This window comes from Cynocephalus volans, chromosome 7 (assembly GCF_027409185.1).
Source record: "Cynocephalus volans isolate mCynVol1 chromosome 7, mCynVol1.pri, whole genome shotgun sequence".
Classification (NCBI taxonomy): Eukaryota; Metazoa; Chordata; class Mammalia; order Dermoptera; family Cynocephalidae; genus Cynocephalus; species Cynocephalus volans.
In genome coordinates, this window is record NC_084466.1 from 133,914,502 (window position 1) to 133,939,687 (window position 25,186).

Here is a 25,186-nt window from a genome sequence, read left to right on the forward strand (position 1 = left end):
CTACAATTCGTCAGAATTACTTTTTCCACTTTGAGTTATACTCTCTCACTCTTCTTGTATGCGGTGGTATCGGCATGGTCCCAGGCATTTTGGGGATCCAGATATGGGAAAGTTAAGCTGGGGATACACTTAATTTGGGGTTTAGTGAGACATATCTATGTCGTTTTCAGTCACTTCAATGGTATTATAGTTATTGCTGGCCATATCAGTGTAGGAATGACATCCAGATATACTCCTGCGCATTGTGCCAACTCATCTGGTGGTGTGACATAGAAGTGCAGGACCAACATTGTATTGCAGTATGAAAGTGTCCTAACACATCTGGCACTGGAATCATCCAAGTAGAAGGGCATGAAATGTGAGAAGTCAAAAACTGGTTTGTAGAAAAAGTTTCCAATCATCTGATAATATCTTAGTCTGAATGCCAGCCTAATAGAAAGGCTTATGTGCAGGGAAGTTGATATGGAACGCAGTTCCAGGGAGCAGGAGTTCAGGACAAGGGAAGTGAAATGGGAAGGAAGGAAATAAAAATCAAGGATGTGATAGTGCATTGGCTGCAGCTTTGGTTACAGACAACAGGCGTTCAATCCTGTATGACCTTTCCAGAAGTCTTATGAAATGCTCTCAGAACTGTCTGCTTGCATGCAAAAGGGGGAAGTATTCATCTTCCTCCTCTCTGGGTTGCACATGTGTAACTGCAGAGTAGGTTTCAAGAGAAATCCCAATGCAGAAAGTGAGAGGAACTCTGAGCTGTACCATGTGTTTGCTCTGACCACACGAGCGTAAAGCCAGGCCAAGCCTGTGACATTGGTCACTGCCGCATGGAGGGTGCTAGAAGTGGTGCTAGGGGAGTTTGAAGTGAAGTGACCCTTCATAGGTATCTATTACTGACAAAAGATTCTATTCTTGTTGATTCCTGGTCAGAATAAACAATGCAGTGTGTGCAGTTTTAAAAAGTACATTTTTTTCCTTTTTGATGAGAATCACACAAAATAGACATTTTAAGAATTACTCTGTAGGACACAAACTTGTAATAGTACTACAAATTTCAGTCAAAATGCCACTGTTAACTATTTCTAAAATTTTCTATACAAAATTAATACAAATACGATCATACTATCATAATTTTCTACAGGTTTTTTCCTTAATGTATTTTGGGTAACTTTTCATAACAATTTATGTGGATCTGCTCTCTTTATAATAGCTGCATAGTGATCCAACGTATGGATGTACTAGAATTTACTGGGCTTTTACTGATGGATGTTTAGTGGTGAATTTTTTTTTCTCATAGAAATAGGAAAACTTCTTCTTTCTATCTCCTACACATTTTTAAGAGATATTGGAGGAAGGATAGATAATGGGAAAGGTAGGAAGGAATTATGAAGGAATTTATAGTAGAAAATGTTTGGTTTTTAAAAGTCATCTGATTACATCTTTTTTCTCCTCTGTAATGGCAATGAAGCGCTTGAAGTTTCTGGGGACAGGAAACAGAAGAATAAGATGCTAGGATGTCTTTTCATTTCAGGACAATGAGGAAAACCTTGAAATATTTTTGGCCCTTCATTTTTTTTTTTCAAGTTTATTATTTGCACAAAATTTGCAGAAGAGTTTAATACATTGGATAAGAATTTGAACTAGATGACTTTTAATTTTCCTTCCAAGTCCAGTGATTTCTGCTAATTTTTTTTTTTTTTTTTGACCGGTAAGGGGATCGCAACCCTCGGCACGGTGTGGTCTACACCACGCTCAGCCAGTGAGTGCACTGGCCATCCCTATATAGGATCTTAACCCACGGCCTTGGCCTCGGCCTCGGCCTCAGCACTACCAGCGCCGTACTGTCCCGAGTGAGCCATGGGGCCGGCCCAATTTCTGCTAATTTTGATAGCTCTTTTCTCTTATATCACATGATTATTAACTATATAATATATACAATTCTTATTCACTTATATTAATTGTATAATAATATATAATAGCAGCTCCACCTCATCATTCCAAATTGAGGTCACAGGAAGAACTTCCTGAAAAGAGGAGATTTGAATGAGAAAAGAGGATAAGGTCTTTCTTCTTGTAACAAAACCAACCCTTAGTTTCCCCATTAAGTAGGTTTAAAAAGAATTGATGACCCCAGCCCTCTCCTTGCCCACTACTACAGCAAATGTATGGTGTGGTTTGGTCTGCAGTATTTTTTAGCACATTGTCTTTGCTTAGGTAATTTTTGTTCATGGTGAATATCACAGGAGGACCAGGCTTTTGCATATAACTGTATAGTTACTAATTTTGTCTACTTGTGTTGGAGTCATCCAAGACATTTGTTTAGTTGAAATCAAGAATTTAGACTGAAAAACAAAGTTCCAAAGTTTGGATTATTGGTCCAAAAGCTAATACACAAGGAAGGAACAGAAGAACAAATTATAAAATTGAAGCACTAATACTTTGGCTTAACAGCAGAAGTATATTTCTGTTTTACAAATCTTCCTACTATTATTGGTTATGTTGGACTATTATCTAACTAGTATAGTCAGTCCTTACTTGTCATCCTTATAAAGGCTACAAGCCTAAAGGAAAGACAGAAATAGACTCATTGGTTCTAAAATAAACCCCTCAGTTCTATAGAAGAACTACCACCTGTCTCTTGGGAAAGATGAGAAGGTTCCCATCATCTCAGCCTGAAAGCCATCTTTTGTCTTAGCCATGTTTTCCGTTGCTGATCATTTACTGGGAAAACATTCCAGTGAGTGTATAGTGAGTGTTACCGACCACCAAAAAAGATGAAGTGGAGATGCCCGGCATGCCTCACTATTTATAAGAAAATATTTCCCCCAAAGATGGGAAAATCCAAGTCTTTAAATACTCTGGGAGAGAGAAATAATGGAAAAAACTCTTTAGTCTCTGTTCTGTTGGTTCATGAGATTTTCTCACAAATCATTTGGATGGGCCATTAAGCAAGTCACATAATGACTGGAATTTTCTATTAATTGCCTTACTTTGGGTTTCTGGCTAAAGTATCTGGCAGCAAGACTGAAGAACAGGAAAAAGAATGAGCTGGTGGTGGTATGGGAATGTGAGCCCACCCATTGTTTGTGGCCTGGAGTCCTAACTTTGGAGAGAGGACCAGAGGTCTGTCTTTAATAGGATAGTCCACTTGGATGGATACAAGTAAATGATTTGGCTTCTTGTCTTTTAAATGCAACCACAGTTCAGTCCAGGTTAATTTTTTTCCCCAAAAAGTTGCTTTATTTTCTGTCTGCTGTTTCACCAGGAAGTTCATTGAGCAGTCCTCTCTGGCACAGCACACACACCTTAGTCTTCACAAACAATTATTCATCCATTGTCTTGGCTTTGGGAAATGAGAACTTAGTCTAATCCTAGTTTTCTTTTGGTATTTGCTTTCTAAATCCCTTTGTGGTATGGATGCTGGGTCTATCAGTCAGCATTCAACCAAAGAAACAGAACTAGTAGGAGGTAGACACACACACACATTCATCAAGGGATTTATTATAAGAAACTGGCTTTTGTATTATGGGGGCTCTAAAAGCAAGTCCAAAGTTGATGGGGCAGGCTGTTAGGAAGGGAAGATCACAAGCAGGCTGGAACCCCATGGGTATGGTCTGAAGCTGTTTTCTACAGGTGGAACTTCTTTCCTTCAGAAAGCTTTCACTCTGCTTTTAAGGCTTTCCAACTGACTAAGCCAGGTCCACTCAGAATAATCTCCCTTACTTTAAATTCCCTAGTGGTTTGGCTATTACATCTGCAAAATCCTTTCACAGCAGTACCTAGGTTAATGTTTAAATGAATTATCAGAGACTATTAAATTCATCACATTGAGAGAAGCCACCTGGAAAATGGTACTGCCACCAAGGTGCCTCTGCAGATATTTATTAAATCAAGGCTGGGGTCTCTGCTGCTCTCCAAAAAGCAATCCCATCTGAGCATTCAGTTATATAACTACCTGCTGTGTGCATCAACCAGGGATGCATGGTTGGCTAGTCTTGTCAGGATTGGACCCCATTCCTGGGCTTTCTAAAAGTTGCATGTAAAACAAGTCTTTGTTGACTGAAAAATATTTTCCTATTGATTGCCATTTTGTGAACTTTTTAATGTTTGTTTAAACTTAAAAGAGAGCCACTCTTAAGAGCAACTGCCAATAGAAAACTAAGCAGTTATTTCACCAGAGAAGCTATTAAAATATGTTTGGGAGGTGGGGTGGAAGAGAAGTGGATGACCTGTAAAAAGGCAATAGGAGGGATTCTTGTAGTGATGGAAATGCTCTGTACTACGACAGTCTCACTGTAAATATCCTGGTCCTGATTGTTCTATAGTTTTGCAAGATGCTACCATTCAGAGAAACTAGGTACTTTTACGTTGGATCTTGGACAGGTATACATGAGATCTTCTTGTTATTTCCTACAACTGCATATTTATATACAATTATCTCAAAATAAAAATAATTAAAGGCAAAAGAGCACATCCAGGGTCCTGGGGCAGGAGCTGAGGGCAGCCCCCTTCATCCAGAAGCAGGCAAGAGAGTACACCCAAGGTCTTAAGGAAGGAGCCAAGGGCAGCATCACCTGCTTGGAAGCAGGCAAGGAACACACTGAAAATACTACTTCCACGTGGTTGGTCCACCACAGCCATGGCTGCCACAAAAGCAGCTCGATGCCACAACAGTAGCCATACCTACCATGCAGGCAGCCCACCAGACACCCGACTGCATTGTCACAAGGAGAGTCACCAGCAGAGACCAGAAATAGAAGACATCTCTCTCCTCAAAGCCCACTCCAGAGTAATGAAAGAAGCAACTGCTCTACCAGATGACCAGCCATCAATGGAGAGATACTAGAAATAGAAAAACCCAAGAAAACACCACCAAAAGAATACAGTAATTCTCAAATACCAGACCCTATAGAGCAGGAAACCCTTGAAATGACTGAAAAGGAATTCCAAGCTACAATCATAAGGAAACTCACTGATAGAAGACTCAGACAACATAGTGCAACAAGAAAAAATCCAGGATGTGCAGGAGAAAACCGACAAAGAGATTAATACCTTAAAAAAGAATGTAGCAGAACTCATGGAACTGAGAGATTCACATAACAAAATAAAAAAACAACCAATGGCTTAAGCAGCAGGCTAGAACAAGCAGAGGAATTTCTGATCTTCAAGATAGTCTTTCCAACATAACCCAGGTGGACCAAAAACATGAAAAAACAATTTTAAAAAATGAAGAAAATCTAAGATCTAGCAGACAACCTTAAGCATACAAACATTCAAATCATGGGTGTTCCAGAAGGGGAGGAGAAAGGAAAAAAGCATGGAAAACCTATTCGATGAAATAATAACAGAAAACTTGCCAGGTACAGGGAGACATACAGACCTTCAGATCTAGGAGGCTCAAAGATCCCCAAACAGATTCAACTCAGAAAGATCCTCTCCAAGATGCATTATAGTCAAACTGGCAAAGCTCAGAAACAAAGAGAGAATCTTAAAGAAGTGAGAAGTGTCAGGTCACCTGTAAGGGAGCCCCTGTCAGACTAACAGCAGACTTATCAACAGAAACTCTGCAAGCCAGAAGAAAATGGGACAATGTATTTAAAATACTAAAAGAAAAAAATTGCCAGCCAAGAATACTATATCCAGCAAGGCTGTCCTTCAGAAATGAGGGGAAAATAGTGTATTTTCCAGACAGACAAAAACTGCAGTAGTTCACCACCACATGACCAACCCTACAAGAAATCTTCAAGGGAGTCCTGCATCTGGAATCTGCAAAATGATAATCATTACAATGAATACACAAGAAAGAACAAAACTCACTGGTAGAACAAAAATCCAAATGAGAGAGAGAATGAAATTAAATCTTACCACCACAAAAAACCATAATGACAGTGTAATTGTTGGGCCGGTGGGATCAGGAGGACTGGAAAGCGGCCACAAAGTAGCCACAGAGCCTCCATCTTGTTAATTCCACCCCTCCCCTCCATCTTGTTAAACTCCTCCCCACTTCCCTCTCTCCCCTCCCTCCCCGAAGGTGTGAACCGGAAACAGAACGCTGCTCAATTCCTTACCATATATGGGCAAAAACCTCACCAACAACCTCACCAACAGCCCTCCCCTATAAATACCCCCTTGTATCCACCCTGGGTGCGACTTCCCGGCCTCACTCCCTTGTGAGACCTGGAACCTTGCCTGAGAGCACTTCCATTAAAGCTTGCCTCGAACCCATTGCCTGGCTCCTGTTATTACTTACCACCACTGATTTGAACCGGACAGTAATAATGCCCCTGCTTTATTTCTGATTTTAGTAATTTTGGTCTTCTCTTTTTTTCTTGGTCAGTCTAGGTAAAGGTTTGCAAATTCTGTTGATCTTTTTAAAGAATCAACTTTTGGTTTTGTTGATTTTTCTCTATTTTTTAATGCCATGTATTTCTGTGGTAATTTTTGTTATTTCCTACTTATATTTGCTTTTGGTTTTGTTTGCTCTTCTTTTTCTGTTTTCTTAAGGTAGAACTTTACACTATTGATTTGAGAATTTTCTTATTTTTTATATCGCTCTTCACAAGGATAAATTTTCCTCTAAACACTACATAAACCCTGCATCCTATAAATTTTGATATGTTGCACTTTGATCTTTACCTCAAAGTACTCTCTAACTTCCCTGTGGTATTTCTTTGTCCCTGTTGTTTATTTAGGAGAGTGTTTTTTAGTTTCCACACATTTGTAAATCTTCTAAATTTCCTTCTGTTGTTGTGGTCAGAGAACATATTTTCTATGATTTTAGTCTTTTTAAATGTATTAAGACTTGTTTTGTGGCTAAAAGTAAAAAATAAAAACTTAATTAAAAACGATCCATTTTGTAAATCAAAGAATCCTTTCATAGTATGAACAATTGTTTACTTATTCATCTTTTTAAAATAATCATGTTTTCTTAAGGAGGTAGACACCCAAATATACTTAGCACTGTGCTGGAAATAAAGTATGTGAGCATCTCGTATATTCAGTGTGTATTTGAGTGGAAGAAAGTATGCCTGATGGGAAAATTGTAGGTGACAGTTGAGTGTAGTGTTTAACATAAAAATGTTTTGTAAAAATCGAGGTCAAATTCTTAGATGAAATATTGGGCATACTATAAAAAGATGGAGTACTTCACTCTGTAATGATGACTAAAAGAAAATATGATTATAACCTCAAAAATAATGCCAGACAAAAACCTAAAATCAAAGTTCAGAGGAAACCTCTAGAAATATGCAGAAGGTAGTTTTAGAAAAATATATCATTTTAGCCCAGAAAGTTGTATAATTGAAAATAGAAATATGTTCAATGGATTTAGATAAATCTGTGATTTGTAGATTCACTTGTTCAGTAAATATTTGCATACCTACAGTGTATCAGGTATCTGCAGTTCTGATATATTTCAGGAACTTTCCTAACATGTAAATGCTAATGTCATTGAAGACAGTCTTACCTTCCCCAAATCTCCATTGATACAACTGTAAAATCTGAGAACCACATGGATTAGTTTTTCTTAGTATATAATATTTCTGATCTTACTGCATGGAGATTTTTATGGAGAAGTAAAATTCAACCAGTCAATAATTTTAAAATAACATTTAAAAAATCTACACACAAAATTTTTTTAAACATTGTCTTAAAAGATATTTTTAACTTTTTTTTTTTTTTCCTCTTTTTTAGGCCTTTCTATGTTAGGGATATAGAATAAGAAACTACAGTTAAGAATGGGCAGGTAGGACCAAACTTAGTTTAAATGTAAGAAGCAGGTTTATCTAGCAAATAGTACAAGGCCTGGGGCAATAAGAGAAGTTACTTCCTGGCAGCAGCCTGCAGGGCTGGGCCCTTGTAAACTGGCCTGGATGCTCTGACTCCTGGCTCCTCCAGGCACTGTGCTCAAAAGACTGTTCAGCCCCTATTGGAGAAGGCTTGTCTGGTTTGTTTCTCCTTTAAAATAATTTTTACAAAAGTTCTTCAGAGGCTGATCTCCTTGGTGAGTAGCTACCTCCCGACTTTCAGGGTTGTTTGAGTGGCCAAAGAGCAGCACCAAGCTTTTTCCTTGAAAGCTATTATAATCTACTACAATAGTAGATAAATTCAGGGTTCTGTCCAGGATATGGTCCTTTTAGGAAATATTATCTATAGGAAATAAATCTCTATCCTCACACACACACACAAAAGTTTTTTAGGAAACCATGATTCTATATTCCTCCCCAGAAAACCTCATGGTGGACATGTTTGTTCAGGCCTAACCCGAAGTGAGGCTGTTGATGGCTAGAGTGGAGGCGCGGTCCTGCTGGGAGATTAGGGCCGGCCACTTACTGGTTGGCCTTTGGAATTTTTGGAAGTAGTAAAGCTTTTGGTAAAAGGGGCTTTTGTCTCCCAGAATAGCTACAGTTATCATCATTTAAAACCAGTGGTTTCTATATACAGCAAGTGCTTCTATATATATACTTGTGTATTGTTTATATAGGACTATTTTAAGATCTGTGTCACATTTTTCTGGTGTATTTTATGGTGGGAAAATTCAATTGGAAAAAATGCACTTAGCTTTGGTGGGGATGGTAAGGTAAAATAAGTACTTAAAAAAACACACACACACAAAGTTTGTTGTTTTATTTTCATTTTAACTTTAAACAGTACGGAAATAGTGAGGTGATAGCTCCCTAAATGAAATTGTATTGCTTCTCCTTAAGCAAGTTAAACCATTGTAGCTCATGTTATAATACCCGATCAGTCACCATAGTAGTCAGTAGACGACAGGTTTAGGGCACTCATCCATGTATTCATTACTGAAACCTGTGAGAAAGTGGCTCTATGTGTTTATGTTATGTGGATTGTAATTCTGGGTTTATTTTCCTTTTGATTTTGCAATGTTGAATTGAGGGAGAAATGGATAGGGAAAAGACCTACCTACTATTAAAAGTAACGTGGGTGGAGAGTCCCAGGCACTCCCAGAGCCCAAGTGTGTCTGTGGCAGGGCAGTGAGATAGCAGCTGGGGTACCGTGGTTGTGACCCCTTCCCCTGAAGATAGTCTCCTCCCTACCTGTTCTGCGTAGAGGGTGGGCATCAAGCTAAGTGTTACAGGTGCTACAGGTAACAGGTGAGAGACAAGGAGCTTTCAGTCTAGCAGAGAGAAGATCACAAACCTTAATATGAGGCAGAAAGTGACAAATACCTTAAGAGAAATTGGATAATGCTATGGGAGTTGAGAAATGTAAAGATAATGTCTACCTTTGGGGAATAGGAAAGTCTTCCTATTATAGGTGACATTTCGAGTGGAGTTATAAATTAAGGACAACATTTAAAAGGCGAAAACAGGCTTGGGATAGTGAGGAGAGTGTTGCAAGCAGGGGAGCGGATGAGGGAAGCCATAGAGGTCCTCGTTGGGGAAGGTCAAGCCATCTGACTGGGTGTACCATGAGAGCACAAGAGGATGGGATCAAAGGAGGGAAGGACAGGTGATGGGGAGTGAGCCCTATTCTAGGAAGTTCTCGCCTTCATTCGGTAGTCGATGGGAAGTGAGCACTTTGAGTAATGGAATGCTGTGATTATGTTGTGGTTTAGTTGGTTTTCCTTTGTGAACAAAGGAATAGAGGAGAGACTGGAGTGTCAGGTATTGAGCTAGACCTGGCAGGAGCTGAGGGTTGGGGATGTGTAGTGCAAAGATGAATCTGGCGTTTTGGAGATAACCTCTTGGTAAATTGAGGTACACGTGTGCAGGTAACTCGTTGTTGGGTAAGGAGACACAGAACCAAGTGACTGCTTTTCATTCCAGATACTTGAAGGCTACTGTCATGTCTCATCACTGCCCAGGTTTCTCTTCTAGCTAAACATCTCTGGTTTCCTTATTATTATTATTTTTTCTTTATTTAACAGCATTTAGTAAAAAAGAAGTAGCATAAACAGGAAAGCAGCACAAAAATATAGTGTTACTGTGGAAGGCTGCTGCTTGCTTCTGGGAAGCAGAAGCCAGAGGCGGTTGTGGATTTGGGGAAGGAGCATTCTTTAAAGGCAGGGAGAGAGAGAACCAAGAGAGCCACTTATCTGAGACTCCCTAATACAGGGCTCTTCAGAACTGGTGCCATGCTCCAAACACCAACGTAAGGGGATGAGATGATGAATTGCAGTTGCTTCTCCCAACAGTGTCTGACCAATAGGATGATTTGGGGCCAAGTGCATTTGTATGCTTATGTGCGTGGACAGCACGCACAGGTTTACCATCCCCCTAGACCTCCCTAGACCAGCATCCCTAGGCAGTGCATCTGGAGCCCCTTCCTTGTTACTGCCCTGGCCTGGAAGCTTGGTTTCCTCCATTACACGTCACCTCCCTACTGCCAACCCCAGGGTGACAGTTCTTGTTGACCCCATTATATTATACTCTCTCGCAGGACCTAATCCACTAGTTTGGGGTGGGGCAGGGGAAGGAACTGCTCAGTCACATCTTCTTCCCCTGATCAGTGGGTTTCTCCCTCCTCTCCTCACGAGTGTCTTTGGGGTGTTCGTTTTCTCTTCTGGCTGATACTCTTCTGTTCAGCCAATTCCTTCTCCTTTAAGTGGGATTCGGCAGTGGTTCCCGAAAGCATGTCTAGCAGGATGTCCATTTCAGCGGCAGCAGATCATTCTCTTGGTCCGCCTGCCGGTCTCGTCTGCACAGGTGCTGAGCCTCCCCCCGGGCCACACCTCCGCTGTCCCTGTCTCTGTCTCTGCTCGCTGCTGGCCATTTTCAGACTTGAGGCTTTGCCCCGCCAGGTTCTTAGTGCAGGTTCCACAGTCAAGGCCTAGCTCCGAAGAATACTGGCTGGAGAGAGAAGCAGACTCTGAGGCGGCGTCTTCGGGCTGAACGTGTTCCCTAGACACAGGCATCTTTGGCTTGATGAAGAAAAGGCCAATTCTCCCTTGCCCTGATGCACCCCAGAGGCCGGGGCCCAAGCGCACTCCGAGACTTCCTTCAGGACCCTGCCCGGGCTCAGTCACCCATGTGACCGAGCCTGCCTGCTCCTTCTGGCTTCCTCGTGTGAGTTGTTCCTCATGTGAGGTAGTTGTATATCTCACAGCATCTCTCCTCAGCTTGCCTCTTGTAAAATACAAGACCCAGACCTCCACACGGTGTTCTAAATATAAAAGGAGAATTGCTTCCCTTATCCTGAAGTTGTATTGCCCCTCAATTATCATGAGATGATATGTTGCTGGACCACCACGTGATCTCTATCAACAAAGAGCAGGGGTTAGGGAGAGGAGGTCCTGCAGAAGAGGCTGAGTGTCGGGCTGTGTCCTTCTGGGAGCCTGCAGTTGGCTTTACTTACTTAGCCGGCCTCTTACCACTGTGTTTCCTCACCCCCGCTCCTCTCTCCCATCCCCTCCTTCCTGCCTCACACACCCCCTCATCCATTGTTACTGCCCTGACTCCCACGAGCCCTAACTGGGTGCTGGTTCCACAGTGCATATATGTAAGGTTTCATTGAGCTGTGATTTTATGCTCTTCCTGTGTGTTTGTATTCATCTATTCATTCACTCTTCCTTAAAAAGAAGGAAAAAGTGAGGGAGAGAAAAGACAATAATGATTTCAGGGTTTTAGGCATGGGCGATTGGAAATATAATGTTGTCATGTACAAATGTGGGGACTCAGAGGGAGGTGTTATTCTGGAGAGTACAAGCCAAACTCTGCCTTAATGACACAGGCCTTTTTCTCTCTGGCTAAGGCTGCCTGGCTGAAGCAGGCCAGTTTGTGTCTCCCTTTTAGAAGCAGAAGGGGCTGAAGTGGAAATCACACTGGGTAGAGACTCCAGAGTCTTTGGGCATGTCACTTAAACTCTAATCCTCAGATCCTTCACCTGTGAGCATCATTAGTCACCCAAATCATCTGTAACAACCTTTTGGCTGCATTTGATACTTTGAACTTACTCTATGCTTCTTGAAACCGTTTTTCTTTTTTTTAAATTTGGCTTCCAAAACACCATTCTCTTTAATCTCTCCTTACCTCAGTGGCCACTCCCCTCAGTCTCCTTTTTGGTTATATCTCAGCTTCCTAACCTATGAAACTTTGGCATGCCCCCGGCTCAGTGCCAGCCCTTTTCTCTGTCCGTTCCCTACTTGATCTCATTGGGTTTCTGGCTTTACTGCCATCTATCCTCTGATGACTCCCAACTTTTATCTGTAGCCCACATGTCTCTCTTTCTTTCTCTTGAGTTCTGAACACATGTACCTAACTGCCTACTTGACATTTCCACTGGGAAGTCTATTAGAAATCTCAAACTTAACCTGTCCAGATGGCTACTTTATCCTTCCCATTGCTCAGGCCAAGATACCTTAGAGTCGGCCTTGACTCTTCTCTTTCTCTTCTGACCCCACATCCAATCCATCAGCAAATCCTGTTGGTTCCATCTAAAATATATGGCTAGAATTCAAGTAATTGCTGTCACCTCCACTATTGCCACCTTCCAAGCCATCATCATCTCTCCCTTTTATTAATGAAATAATTTCCTAACTGGGTTTCCCTGCTTCGGCCCTTCCTCACTGCCATCCTCCTCCCATCAGATGCCAGCGCTTTCTCAACACAGCAGCCGGATGAGCCTTTGAAAACATGATACAGATCATGTCACTCTTCTGCTCAGAACCTTTCAGTGACGTGCCATCTCAGAGTAAAAGCAAAAGACTTTATGATGGTGACATGATCCGCACACCCCCTCTCTGCCCCATGCAGCTCATCTTTACCCTTTTACGTCTTGCTCACTCTGTGGTAGCTACACTGGCTACTTTGCTTTTCCTCCAGCAAATCAAGCCTTTCCCTCTTCAGGGCTTCTCTGTTGTTTCCTCCATCTGAAACAACCAGCCCCCTATCTGCTTCGTTTGGCTCCATCATGTCTTTCAGCTTTGCTCAATTATCACCTTGTTAGCAGGCCTTTCCTTGACCATCCTATAGTAAATGTAAGCACCCCCCCCTACTTTTTTGTCCTCCATAGTACATTGAACACAATCTGACATGCATTTTTATTGTCTGTTTCCCATAGGGTCTGTCTGCCCTGCAAGAATGCTCCTTGAGAGCCAGTGCTTTCTTTTGTTCCCTGTAGTATGAGCCTGGCATGTAGCAGGCATTCCGTAAATATTTATTGAATGAATAAATGAATTTGTGTGACTATAGTTCATTGTTACTTACATAGCATAGTATTTTATGGCTTATAAATTATGTTCATATGCATTATCTTACCTGATCAGTTTATCTCACTTTTTGTGAATCAGACTAAATCTAATTCTAATTATATTGAAAGTATATTGACTTCCTTGACTACTAATATGCAAACTGGTTTCTTTGGGAGATCATAAGTATGGCCATTAAAAATATATTCTCTATCTCATTTCGTCTGTTAGTTACATGGGATCTAAATTCTGACTTGGAGAGCTTTTATTTCTTTTTGTCACTAGTTCCATAGAACTCCCTCTTGGGAACTTTATCGATTCCAGTTATTGAATTATTATTATAATTTTTGCTAGTAAATTAGAAATCCTTTAAAAACAAAGGCATATCAAATGCTTCATTTACCCTGTTATTGGTTAGTAAGGGGATCACAGCATCGCATGACTTCAGGGGAACATGAAGTATTGTATTCTGTGCTGATGGTGCCCTCCTGGAGTTGTGCAGCGTAGCAGTCATGGGGAATGTGCAATGTTTGGCTTGAGTTTCTCATTATTGGATCTTCTGTTTGTTTTCTTCCTGCTGTTTGAGGGGCATTTTAGGACTTCACAGGCTGTTTGCCTTGTGCTCTCATTATTAGGTCTTTTTAACTACTGTATGTTACTTTTTTTTATTAGCACAGCTGCATCATGTTGTTCGTAGTTCCATTCTACGTCATACCCTGTTGGCTTTCTCCCTCAGCTGTTTCAGTTAGTCTGTCCATTTCACTTCATTGACACCAATGTTGTATGACAGTAAACGAGTCTGTATTTTCTTCAGGCAGTACAGGTACCCTTGTCCGCCTAATCACTATCTTGTTGATTATTCCTAACAAAATACAAATGGCCTCTGGCATTCAAAATTCTGGAAGTGTGGTAAGGTTAAAAGATGCAAATGTGGTAACCCAATACCATTCTGGGCTGGTTCACCAATCCAGAGAGGATATGCAAATGGAGAATACTCATTGACTTATGATGGGGCATGCCCCAATAAACCCATAGTAAGTTAAAAATATCATTAGTCAAAAATGCATTTAACACACCTAACCTACCAAACGTTATAGCGTAGCCTGCCTACCTTAACTGTTCCTGGAACACTTATATTAGTGTGTGGTTAGGCAAAATCATCTAACACAAAGCCTATTTTATAATAAAGTGTTGAATATCTCATGTTACTTATTGTTCTACTGAATGTGCTTTTGCACCATCATAAAGTAAAAAAAAAAATTAAGTTGAACCATCCTAAGTTGGTTCTGTCTGAATAAACTTTGATTTGTGGAGCAGTGGAGGCAGGCAGCGTTCGATGCCAGTTCCCCCTTGTGTAGGTGATTTCACTTAGTCCATTTCACAGGAAGACCAGGTTCTTGTAATTTCATCTGTGCAAGTGCCCTTCCTTGAGCATATACCCATCCCAGAAAGGTGAACAATCAAGGCTATTATTTCATAATAGCTTGCTTATGGTTCTGAATTTGAGTGGAGATGTATTCATAGAGCCCTGTACTCTGAAAACAGGACTGCTTAGATTCTCTTCGGCCTGGCTTAGTGATTCCTTTTACCTCCATTTCTAGGACCAGACAAGGAGGAGAGAGGCTAGGGGTTTAAATGTCAGGACAGTTCAGAGTTAGTGGAATACTGCAAGACCTCTTACAGCTAGCCAGAAAGGCTAGCCCTGATGATGACAGGAATTTATGCTTTATTTGTTCTATATACAATTAATGAAGTTTATTTAATCAATTTATGTTTAAAAGTTTTAGTTTATTTAATACCTATAAATACATATTTTGCTGATTGCTATATTTTCATTCTTCTCTTTGGCAGTTAAGAATCCATCAGTCTGTAATCTTTTTTAGTTCAGCCTTTCATTATATTTTCCAAAGTTCCTTTTCTGATTTCAATCCTGACTTGATTCCTACAATGCTCAGGTTCAGAAAGGCCCTGTTTGAGCTCAGTTTTTAAATTTCTGTATTGAAAAGTTGTTTACATTTTCCTTATGATTAATCCCTTGAGGAGACCTGAACACTAAAGTCCTTGCACTGGATAAGGGGGAAGCTGCATAGAATTGCTCTTCTCCAGAAGGCTAAGTTGAGAAGAGAGGTGTCATTTTTTTCCTACTGTGCATTGGAGGAAGGTTCAGAAAACAGGACTTCTCCCCAGGAATTCCAAAGCTGAAAGAATATGGCTCTGGGGCAGATGCAGAAGCTTCAATCTTGCAGGTGGGGGTATAAATGGCTACAAGGGAGCTTGGAAGAAAACTTAATAATTTTCGATCTAAGAAGCCTAATTCACATGAATAATTTTTCCTAGAGTAAGGCCCTGCAGTCAGATCTGTTGGTGCTATTGAGCTGGTATTTCAAGTATGTCCATCTGCATTTAAACGAGTTGCTCCAAGACAATCTGATTATGCGGTAGTTACTTTGGTGAGAATAGCGCCTCAGTGGAATGGAAACTTCATTTTGAGTCTAATATTAGACCTTGCTTTGGAAAATTCCTTTTAAATGATCACAAGCTGGGAATAGCAAAAGAATTTAACTTTCGACAGACAGCATTGACCAAGAATTTTTAACTGCTTATGTTGGGTCCTTGGGAAAGCAGATGTGAGAAACCTACCCAACCGAATAGACTAGACGAGAATTGACTTGACCTGACTCAGTGTTTATATCTATTGCTGATAAGTTTCCTTCCTAGTCTCTTTTGCTCAAAATATTTTCATTCTTTGAGCGTGAGCGGGCAGGGGATGAAAATTGTTAGGATGCCTAATTGTCTAACAATCTGAACTTTTAGGCTGGTGGACACTGTTGCCTATAAAGGGGTCTGAGACAGAGCAGAAACTGGTTAGACTGCTGACTTAAGAAAGGGCTGACAAACCTACAGAACCAAAGCCAGTTTCTAAGTGAGTGCTGGGAACTTGATCAGACATGGCCTTCAGAGAATATTCTTGGTTTGTCTGGCTGGTTGTGTCTGAGTTAATTCACCCAATTTAAAGTGTTAACTAAATCTTATTTAAAGCCTCTGCACCTCCCACTCTTCCTCCCCCCCGCCAGAACACACTGTTGTTCAAAAAATAATGTGAATGTTAACAGATTGTGACGTTTCCAGATCATGTCTACTTTGGCTTAATTTATGGATATGTTAATTTATGTTTTAGATGCTTTGTATGCCTTGGATTGGGAAAAACATTATTGGTGTTTGAGATATGTTTAACATTTAAAAAAATCTTTCTGAAATAGAAATGCATCTTTTAATCACTGTATGCATTTAATGTACATTTCCCCCTTCCCCCCAACCAAGCTAGTAGTAAGTTGGTGGTGCCTTAGAGTTGAGGGAAAATATTAATAAAATAATAAGATTTACTACTTATTGATCTCTTAGTAGATCTTAGGCACTGTCTTTGCTAGGTACCAACATTATCTGTGATCTTCACAACAATCCTGTGCAGCAGCAATTATTATGAACCTGGTTTTAGAGATGAGGAGACTGAAGCCAGAAAAGTTACATAGTTTGCTCATGGTCCAGGCTAGTGAGTGGTGACACTGGAGTTCAAATCCATGGCTGTTCCACGTAGAAGTTCCTGTTCTTCCCTTGCCATCGCCCACCCCCTACGCAGCAATTCTTAGAATCCCTTTAACTCTTAAAAATTGAGAACCTGGTGAATCGAGAGTGCAGTGGTGTTTACAACTAATTCATCACAACCAGTTACAGATTTCTTTTCCTTCTCCACTACCACTGCTTCACTTGACTCTCCTAAAAAAAATCAAACAAACAAACAAAAATATTGAGGACCCTTGAACTTTTATTTAGATGGGTTATATCTTGATGTTTACTGTATTTGAATTAAAACTGAGTAAAACATATTTATTTACTTATTAATTGATTTTTAGAGAACAATAATAAGTAACATAAACAACATTTTTATTAAAAACAACTATATTTTCCAAGACAAGAACAGAAGAGTGTCACTGTTTTACTTTTTTACATCTCTTTCTATTATGTAGCTCAGTGGAAGGCAGCTGGATTCTCTTACCTTCTTCTACATCAATATTGTTTTAGTTGGAGTATATGAAGAAAATCTGACATGACACAGATGCGTATTTATAAAAGGGAAGGGTATTTTAGTAGCCTTATTGGACAGTGGATATTCTCTTCTGATCCTTCACCAAAACTCCACAAATAGTAGTTTCTTAAAGGGTAGTTCCAGTGTAGAATCTGAAACCATACTGGTGAACTTTTGTTACTCTGTTACATTAAAATCCTTTGGTCTAAAGTCTTCTTTACAGAAGAATTCTGAATAATATGTGTAAACACTTCTCCCTCCAAATAATATGTGTAGATATCCCCCCATTCCAGGAAGTAGACCTTAATTCCTACCTCCTGCCCCTCTTTTGGGGGTGGGCTAGACTTAGTGACTTGCTTCCAAAGAATAGAATTAGAGAAAGGGAAAGATGAGTAACTTTACAGTGGAGAAACCTGGGAAACACAGCTTTAACCAAGTGAAGATTGTGAACTTTGTCAGTGATGTCATGTAACCCCTGATGTGATGTGACTAGTGACTAGAAAACCCATAACCCCAGTCTAATCATGAGAAAAGCATCAGACAAACCCACATCAGAGGACATTCCAAAGGAGACCTGACCAGTACTCCTTAAGACTTGTCAACATCATGACAAACAAGGAAAGAGTGAGAAACTGTCACAGACCAGAGGAGACTGGGAATACATGATGACTAAATGCAGTGTGGTACTCTGGAAAGAGGACATTTATGGAAAAACCAGTGAACTCCAAATAAAATCTGGAGTTTATTTAATACTAATGTATCAATGTCAATTTCTTAGTTTTGACGAATATATTGTAGTAATTTAAGATGTTAACAGTGTGGGAAACTGGGTGATGGGTTTATAGGAACTCTGTACTATCTTTGTAACTTTTCTGTAAATCTAAAATTATTCCAAAATAAGAATAAGTTTAATTTTTTAAAAGTCCACTGTTTTATCTTGTACTCTGAATGGATGGTTTACCTATGCACGATTTTGTAACATTATTGCCGTAGTCATTTGGCAAAATTTGGTTCACTGAGTTATGCAGATCTTCAAAATATTGACACATTGCATTGTTCAATATTATCAAAGTCACATTTGCTAATGTCACCACCTTTCTCATCAGAAGAGTCTTTAACTAGTGAGAAGTTCTTAAGCTCATGGGCGGGGGGGTTGTTTCCCCATTTTATCACTGGCAGCAAACACTGTGTTGTTTTTCTTGAGGTGACAGGCTCATTTTGCTCATTTTCAAGAACACGTCTGACAGATATCCAAGTCCAAATACCCAAAGTTTGTCTGGTAGTCACTCTTTCAAGTAGAAATGAATTGCAGTGAGAAAAGCGGCCAATCCTACCTGCAGCTCAACCATACATGTGCCTTTCCTGGGACACCTGCCGTGCCGGAGTGCAGCAGGAGCATTTTATGGCACTTCCCATTTTGTCACATAGGATATTAAAAGACATGTACTCAGGGTCAAGATTTAATGAAATTAATTTTACTGCTTCATCAAGGACATTCAAAAGAAACTGACTTTCCTCTCTTCCTGTGAGCATGGGGTGGTGCAGGCTAGTGACCAGCAGTACGGTTTGCTTCCTCTGCCGTGACCTGTGCTATGGCACCATCAGTTCCAGTGTCAACACAGCAGGAAAGGCTAGTGACATCTTAATGTTCTTGTGAAAAAAGTCTGACCTCACCAACCTCCTAAAAGGATCTTGGGGATCCCTAGGGGACCATGAACCACACTTTGAGAACTGTTCTCTTAACGTGACAGTTGCTGAAAGCTTACACAGGAAGAGGTGACATTATTGGAGACCAAATCCATTAGGAAGGAAAGAACTGTGGAAGGTACAATGTACAGAGGATGACAGTCTTCTGGCTTCACTCTCTTGCCTTTAATGGCTCATGAAGCTTTTCCACTTGTTTGTTATATTTCTACATACCATTTTTAAATACTAAAATGCAGACTTTGAAGGCCGGCCCATGGCTCACTCGGTAGAGTGCGGTGCTGATAGCACCAAGGCCACGGGTTCGGATCCTATATAGGGATGGCCGGTTTGCTCACTGGCTGAGCGTGGTGCTGACAACACCAAGCCAAGGGTTGAGATCCCCTTACCGGTCATCTTTTTTAATAAAAATAAATAAATAAATAAAATGCAGACTTTGATAATTTGGTATCTGTGGTTGCTGCTATTTTTACCATAATCATATGCTATAAGATGTCATTCAGGAAGTTCAGAAAATTACCATTTAAACTTTGTTTTCTTTTCTTTAAAGGTAAATCTCACCTGGCTATTGTGCAGCGGGTAAACAATGAGGGAGAAGGGGATCCCTTTTATGAAGTTCTGGGAATTGTCACCTTAGAAGATGTGATTGAAGAAATCATCAAATCTGAGATTCTAGATGAAACAGATTTATACAGTGAGTTGCATTGTCTGATTGTAATTTCCCAAAACCTTTCCTTTTTTTTTTTTTTGTGGTGGTAGTTGTGAGTTATCTGACACTTCTCCAGTTGTAGTCTGCCTCTGTTTATAATTATGCACCATGTGTGTAGGCTGTATACAAATTATCACTGTATTCCAGTCCTTTCATCAGAGGGGAAAAGAAGAGGCAGATCCTGAAATGGCAAGTGGCAAGGTAGCCATTGATCTAGGCATTACTTTCCTTGAACAGAAAACTCTGCTTTTGGCTTTTAAATTTATTTTACATGTGTAAGAAGAATCATTTTTTACTAAATTCTCATTTTACACAATAGGTAAATTCTTGTCAGATAAGTTTCTTTTTTTACTTAAGTTCATAATTCAGATACTTAAAAAGTGAATGGAATTTGTTTGTTAAATTGATGGATGACAACTGTTTCAATTTCTTTGTTCTAGAACCCCTGGATCGGGAGTAGAAGTGGGGATAGTGGTGATAGGGTGGGGATATAGGAAGCAGGACAGGGTAGGGTACACAGTAAAAATGTGTTTTTCCTGTCTTCTGCTTCTCTGCCTTCTTTTGGGCGGGAGGTGGCTTGGATCAGAGCAGGGGGAGGTGAGCATCCATACCTGATTTGCTCGGGTGTAGACTTGATGCTGGGTGAGTATTGAACCTGAATCCTGTCTCATTAAGTGCACAACTGGATCACTGGATTGTGTAGTTTAAACCTTCTTCCTCTTTCAAGAGTTTCATAACCCCAAAGATGGCCCAGGGCCTGAGATGTTTGGGGCTCTCAGGGGTAGGATAGAGAAAGAGCATCTGAGCTCTGTTTATCATTCTTGGCTTTAAAGTACGGCTTAGAGGGGGAAATGGACCATTCCAATGAGCTGGAGTACTGGGGAAAAGCCTGCCTTGCTCAAAGCAGAATGGTTTTAAGTCTTGCTAGAAGGGAATGTCACTTGTTTTAAAAGTGAGAAAGTCTTCCATGTACCCTTAAAAGAATAAATTTTATATTTAATGGCTGTCTTCTGAAAATGTATTCTGTTTTTTCTCACATCAGTACAAAGTACCCTTTCCCTTGTCTGTCTTATCCTTTTGTTGAGGGTAATCAGAGGTCCCATCATAGAGAATACTGTTTTTTGTGAGTTGACATTCTTTCATCCTTCCTTGTAGGTGAATGTTTAATACCAAGTGTGTCTCTGTATATGTGTGTTTCCCTAGGGGAAGTACTCGTCATTAAAGACAATTTAACATTTATCAGATCTTATGTTTTCACTTCAGTTTTATGTAAATATTAGTTTAACTTCTTTTAAACCTTGATTGTACTGATTTCACACAGAAGTGTTGCCTAACATGACTTATTGGTACAAAATGCTGAACTTGTGATTTCAGGTGTATTCTTGATCTGGGTGGGAGATTGGGGATGATGACAGTGTTTGCCATTAGAAAATTATTTTTAAATGTTGTATTGATTTACACTGCCTGATTCTGAAAAGAATTTGAGACAGAAGAAAAGTATGAGTTGTGATTGCCTTCTCAGGAAAAGTGATCAATCTGTTTTACCCGAGGCAGGTAATGATATCGCCATGACTCATGATTCTTGTTGAAGGAGCAAGCAATTGGGGTCTTGTCTTTAAGCAAGTTTTTTCTTGATCATTACTTTGTCCACAAAAATACTTGGGAAAGGGTTTTGCATGAGACACCTTCTAGGTCAGGGTTAGCAAACCACAGCCACAAGTGCCTGCCACCTGTTTTTTGTGGCCTGCAAGCTAAGAATGGTTTTTCACATTTTAAAATTGTTGAAAAACATCACAAGGAGAATAATTACTTTGTGACGTGCAAAAATTATATGGAATTTGGATTTCAGTGTACGTAAATAAAGTGTTATTGGAACACAGCCATGCTTATTCATTTATGCGTGGCCGCTTTTGCTAAACAGCAGTGCGGAGTGGTTTCAACAGAGACTAGACAGCCCTCAAAGCCTAAAATATCTACTCTTTGGCCCTTCACAGAGAAAGTTTGCTGACCCCTATTCTGGATCACCTCCTTGATATTTGCTTAATCTTGAGGATCTCATGGTCTGGGATAGAAATGAAGCAAATTGATATTATTAAAATACTCACATCATTCTATGAAAGTGTTCTTGTTTGTTTCTTAAGGGGTTTTCTTTTTGTGTTTATTTTCTTTTAGCTGAGGCTAAGGGTCTCTTAAAGGCAGGGACACGCTTCCCTCGTGTGTGCAGCACAGTGGTGGCTCTTCCCTGGAGTGTGGCGACGTTGAGTTGCAGGAGACTGTATGTGTTACACACTCTGTTGCTATGTGGTTATGTAGGTTCTGCGAGGGGTTTTGTCCAAGTCTGCCCAGTAATGCACTCAGAAGGGCTCTTAAGACCTTCATGAAGTACGTTTACTAATTGGGTTACCTGCTGTTACTAGTGACTGTGCTGCTGTGCTGAGTGGATGAGGATTCTCTCTTCCTTTCTCTTTCCATGTGGTGTTTGTACGAAGAGCACCCACAGCTGGAGAAGTAGTATAGCTTTTCCAGTGTATTTTGTCTTTTTCATTCAAAAAGAGCTCTGACCTAAAGGAATGCATTTCCTTATCTTTTTCTTTTTTCACTCCTCCCTCAGCTGATAACAGAACGAAAAAGAAAGTGGCCCACCGTGAAAGAAAGCAAGATTTTTCTGCCTTTAAGCAGACAGACAGCGAGATGAAAGTTAAAATATCACCACAGCTTCTCCTGGCCATGCACCGTTTCCTAGCAACAGGCAAGTGCAGCTTATTACTGTTTGAAATCTCTACCAACCCTGGAGCGTGTTTCTCACCCACCACTGACTGGGGTGGGCTGGGGGTGGACACTGGGAAATGGGGTAATAAGTAATGCCACTTTTGTGTTTTGTTTTTTGTTTTTTTGTTTTTTTGTTTTGTTTTATTTTGTTTCTTTTTAAATTCTCTCCTCTCCTGTGTTCAGTGTCGGCATGAACCCTCTGAGACATTTACCAGGGGTGGACCAGTAACTTAAAATTGGTCTGAAAGGTAAGGATGAATGTTAGCGGCACACTGCATGTGTACGGTAGCCAGGTCACCTACTTCCAGCTAAGCCCATGCGAGAGCCAGCTGGTTGAATAGGCTGACAGTGGGAACCAGACTCCACCTCGTTTGATTGGACAATTGAGTAATTTCTCTTCGGCTTGCCTTGGAAGAACAGTTGGACATCTATGGTCACACAGGTGCTTGATTTGCAAAGAAGAAAAATAGATTTTCAAATTAAATCTTTATCTTTTATGGTTTTAACAATATCAGACATTCTAGGAACTTGGACATGGATTTCTTGATGGCCTCTTCAAATGAGATTGTTAACTTGGGCCCGTTCCAGGAGGCAAGTGTTCACATTATTAAAACTATCAACGCAGCCAGCACTGACTGCTCCAGAGAGGTCAAGGTTGAATGGACTTAACAGACTAACTAACCCTTCTCACATCCCCAAATGGCTCTCTTGGTGAAGGGTGAGCTCTGGCCAGGGAAAGTGTGAGAAAATCGGAAAGTACCCCGAGACTTGTAGACGACTTCTGTGTCCAAGATGGGCAGCCCAGTACCTTTCAATCACATGCAATATACTTAAAATATTTTGAAAAGAAGGCTAACAGCAACCACATGATGGAATGTTGTGTTCTCTTTAAGATCATATTTTCAGATATATGGGAAATACAATATAATATTTATGACATGGGAAAATATTCATAATTGAATGTAAAATGGGAAAAAAGATATAAAACTGTGTGTACATAAAGATTATAGTTGTGCTTTTGTGTGTACACACATGCACACATATACACAGGTACACATGCCGAGGCAAGGTACTGGAAAGAAATGCTCACGAAATTGCTCAGAATGGTTATCTGAGTCATTGGTTTATTGGTAATTTTTATTTTCATCTTTTTCTTTTTTCTGTATTTTCCAAAATTTCTGCAATGTACTATCTTATTTTATTATTATAAAGCCACAGAAGCTAATATAGAACTTAATAGCTTTTTGTGTGTAACGTTTAATTTAAAAAATGAAAAAGACAAACAATATCTTTAACCTGCTTATTATTCTTTTTCTTATTCTGATGTCATTGTTCCTCATCATTTAAGAGCCACAAATTAAATGTTATCCTATTCTGCCTCTGAGACATCATCCAGTTTCAGGATAGCATCTTTAAGTCAGTAATTTTGGGTTTTGTTATTTTAAATAGAATTGCTATCTGTGTGAATACTGATCAACATTACTTTTTTAAAAATTAGCAAGTTGGAGTGCATGTTGATGTGTGCACGTGCCTTGCTTTTATTCCAAATCTCATCCTCCTTTGTCCCCAGAATTTCTCAGGATAGTTGAGTGGCAGAATGCGATGTGGAGCACCTGTGTCTGTGCACCTGGTACTAACCCACACCTCGATGTTTCCTGACCTTGGCTTCTTCCTTTGGCTGTTCTTGGACAGTCAGACTGTTGTGGCTTGTTGAAGGGTGTCCTGGCATTGAAGGAGCCTGCTTCTGGTTGATTTTCATTTCTGTCGATCAGAAAACTAGGGTATTTTTATGAGAACTGAAGTTAATGACAGGTTGAAAAGAAAAGACTTAAAAGGAACAAATATGAGAATTCAGCATTTTCTAATTTCTCCCAGGTAATCTGTCCCCAGTGGATCATCAAACGGAAGTCTCGTTCATCCACGTTGTATCACTTTGATTCCAAGTATTCTTATTTTCTAAACACCTTAATTACTAGTATACTTTTTTTCCATCCATTTGAAGTGTAATATCAAGTTGTGTTTATATCTATAGAAGTAGAAGCATTTAGCCCATCCCAGATGTCAGAGAAGATCCTTCTAAGGCTGCTAAAGCACCCCAATGTCATCCAGGAACTGAAGTATGATGAGAAGAACAAGAAAGCCCCAGAATACTACCTCTACCAGCGCAACAAACCCGTAGACTACTTCGTTCTCATTTTGCAGGTCAGAAGAATTATTCAATAGTTGTTTGCGCTCATGAGTACCCATCTGTGCAGTTCTGAGGAGGCTTGGAGTAGGAGAATGGGTGTCAAGGTTTACATACTTAACTTGTGTGTAAATAGTAGCCTTAAATGTGGGAGAACTTCATCTCCCTGTTTTCATATCTGTAAGATATTTCTACTATAAAGCAATGTCATCAGTTAACTAAATCTCCAGTACTGGGGGCCAGCCCGTGGCTCACTCGGGAGAGTGTGGTGCTGATAACGCCAAGGCCACGGGTTCGGATCCCATATAGGGATGGCCGGTTAGCTCACTGGCTGAGCATGGTGCTAACAACACCAAGTCAAGGGTTAAGATCCCCTTACTGGTCATCTTTTTAAAAAAAAAAAATAAATAAATAAATAAATAATAAAAAATAAATCTCCAGTATTGAAAGGCACTTAGTATTACTGAGGTGCTGAGTCAAATGAAGAATGGTGCATTCCATCGTTTTTACTTTTTGAAGAGTTTGGGAAAGTATCTGTACATGTCCAAATCTCATGGGTGTTTGAATTTAAGTGTCATGGGTTCCTCTTTTTAT

At 40.1% G+C, this 25,186-nt stretch overlaps 1 protein-coding gene and 1 pseudogene across 3 annotated transcripts in view; one reads left to right on the top strand and one right to left on the bottom strand.

The window, feature by feature from the left end:
- The window catches only part of CNNM2 (cyclin and CBS domain divalent metal cation transport mediator 2), a 145,220-nt gene that overhangs the window by 101,721 nt on the left and 18,313 nt on the right, over positions 1–25,186 (top strand). For all 3 annotated transcript variants that reach the window (XM_063102680.1, XM_063102678.1, XM_063102679.1), the window contains exons 2-4: positions 19,480–19,623; positions 22,250–22,387; positions 24,440–24,609. In XM_063102680.1, the coding sequence (XP_062958750.1) occupies positions 19,480–19,623; positions 22,250–22,387; positions 24,440–24,609 (452 nt within the window). The remainder of the gene's footprint in view (positions 1–19,479; positions 19,624–22,249; positions 22,388–24,439; positions 24,610–25,186) is intronic.
- On the bottom strand, positions 10,486–12,863 carry LOC134382427 (protein chibby homolog 1-like; annotated as a pseudogene).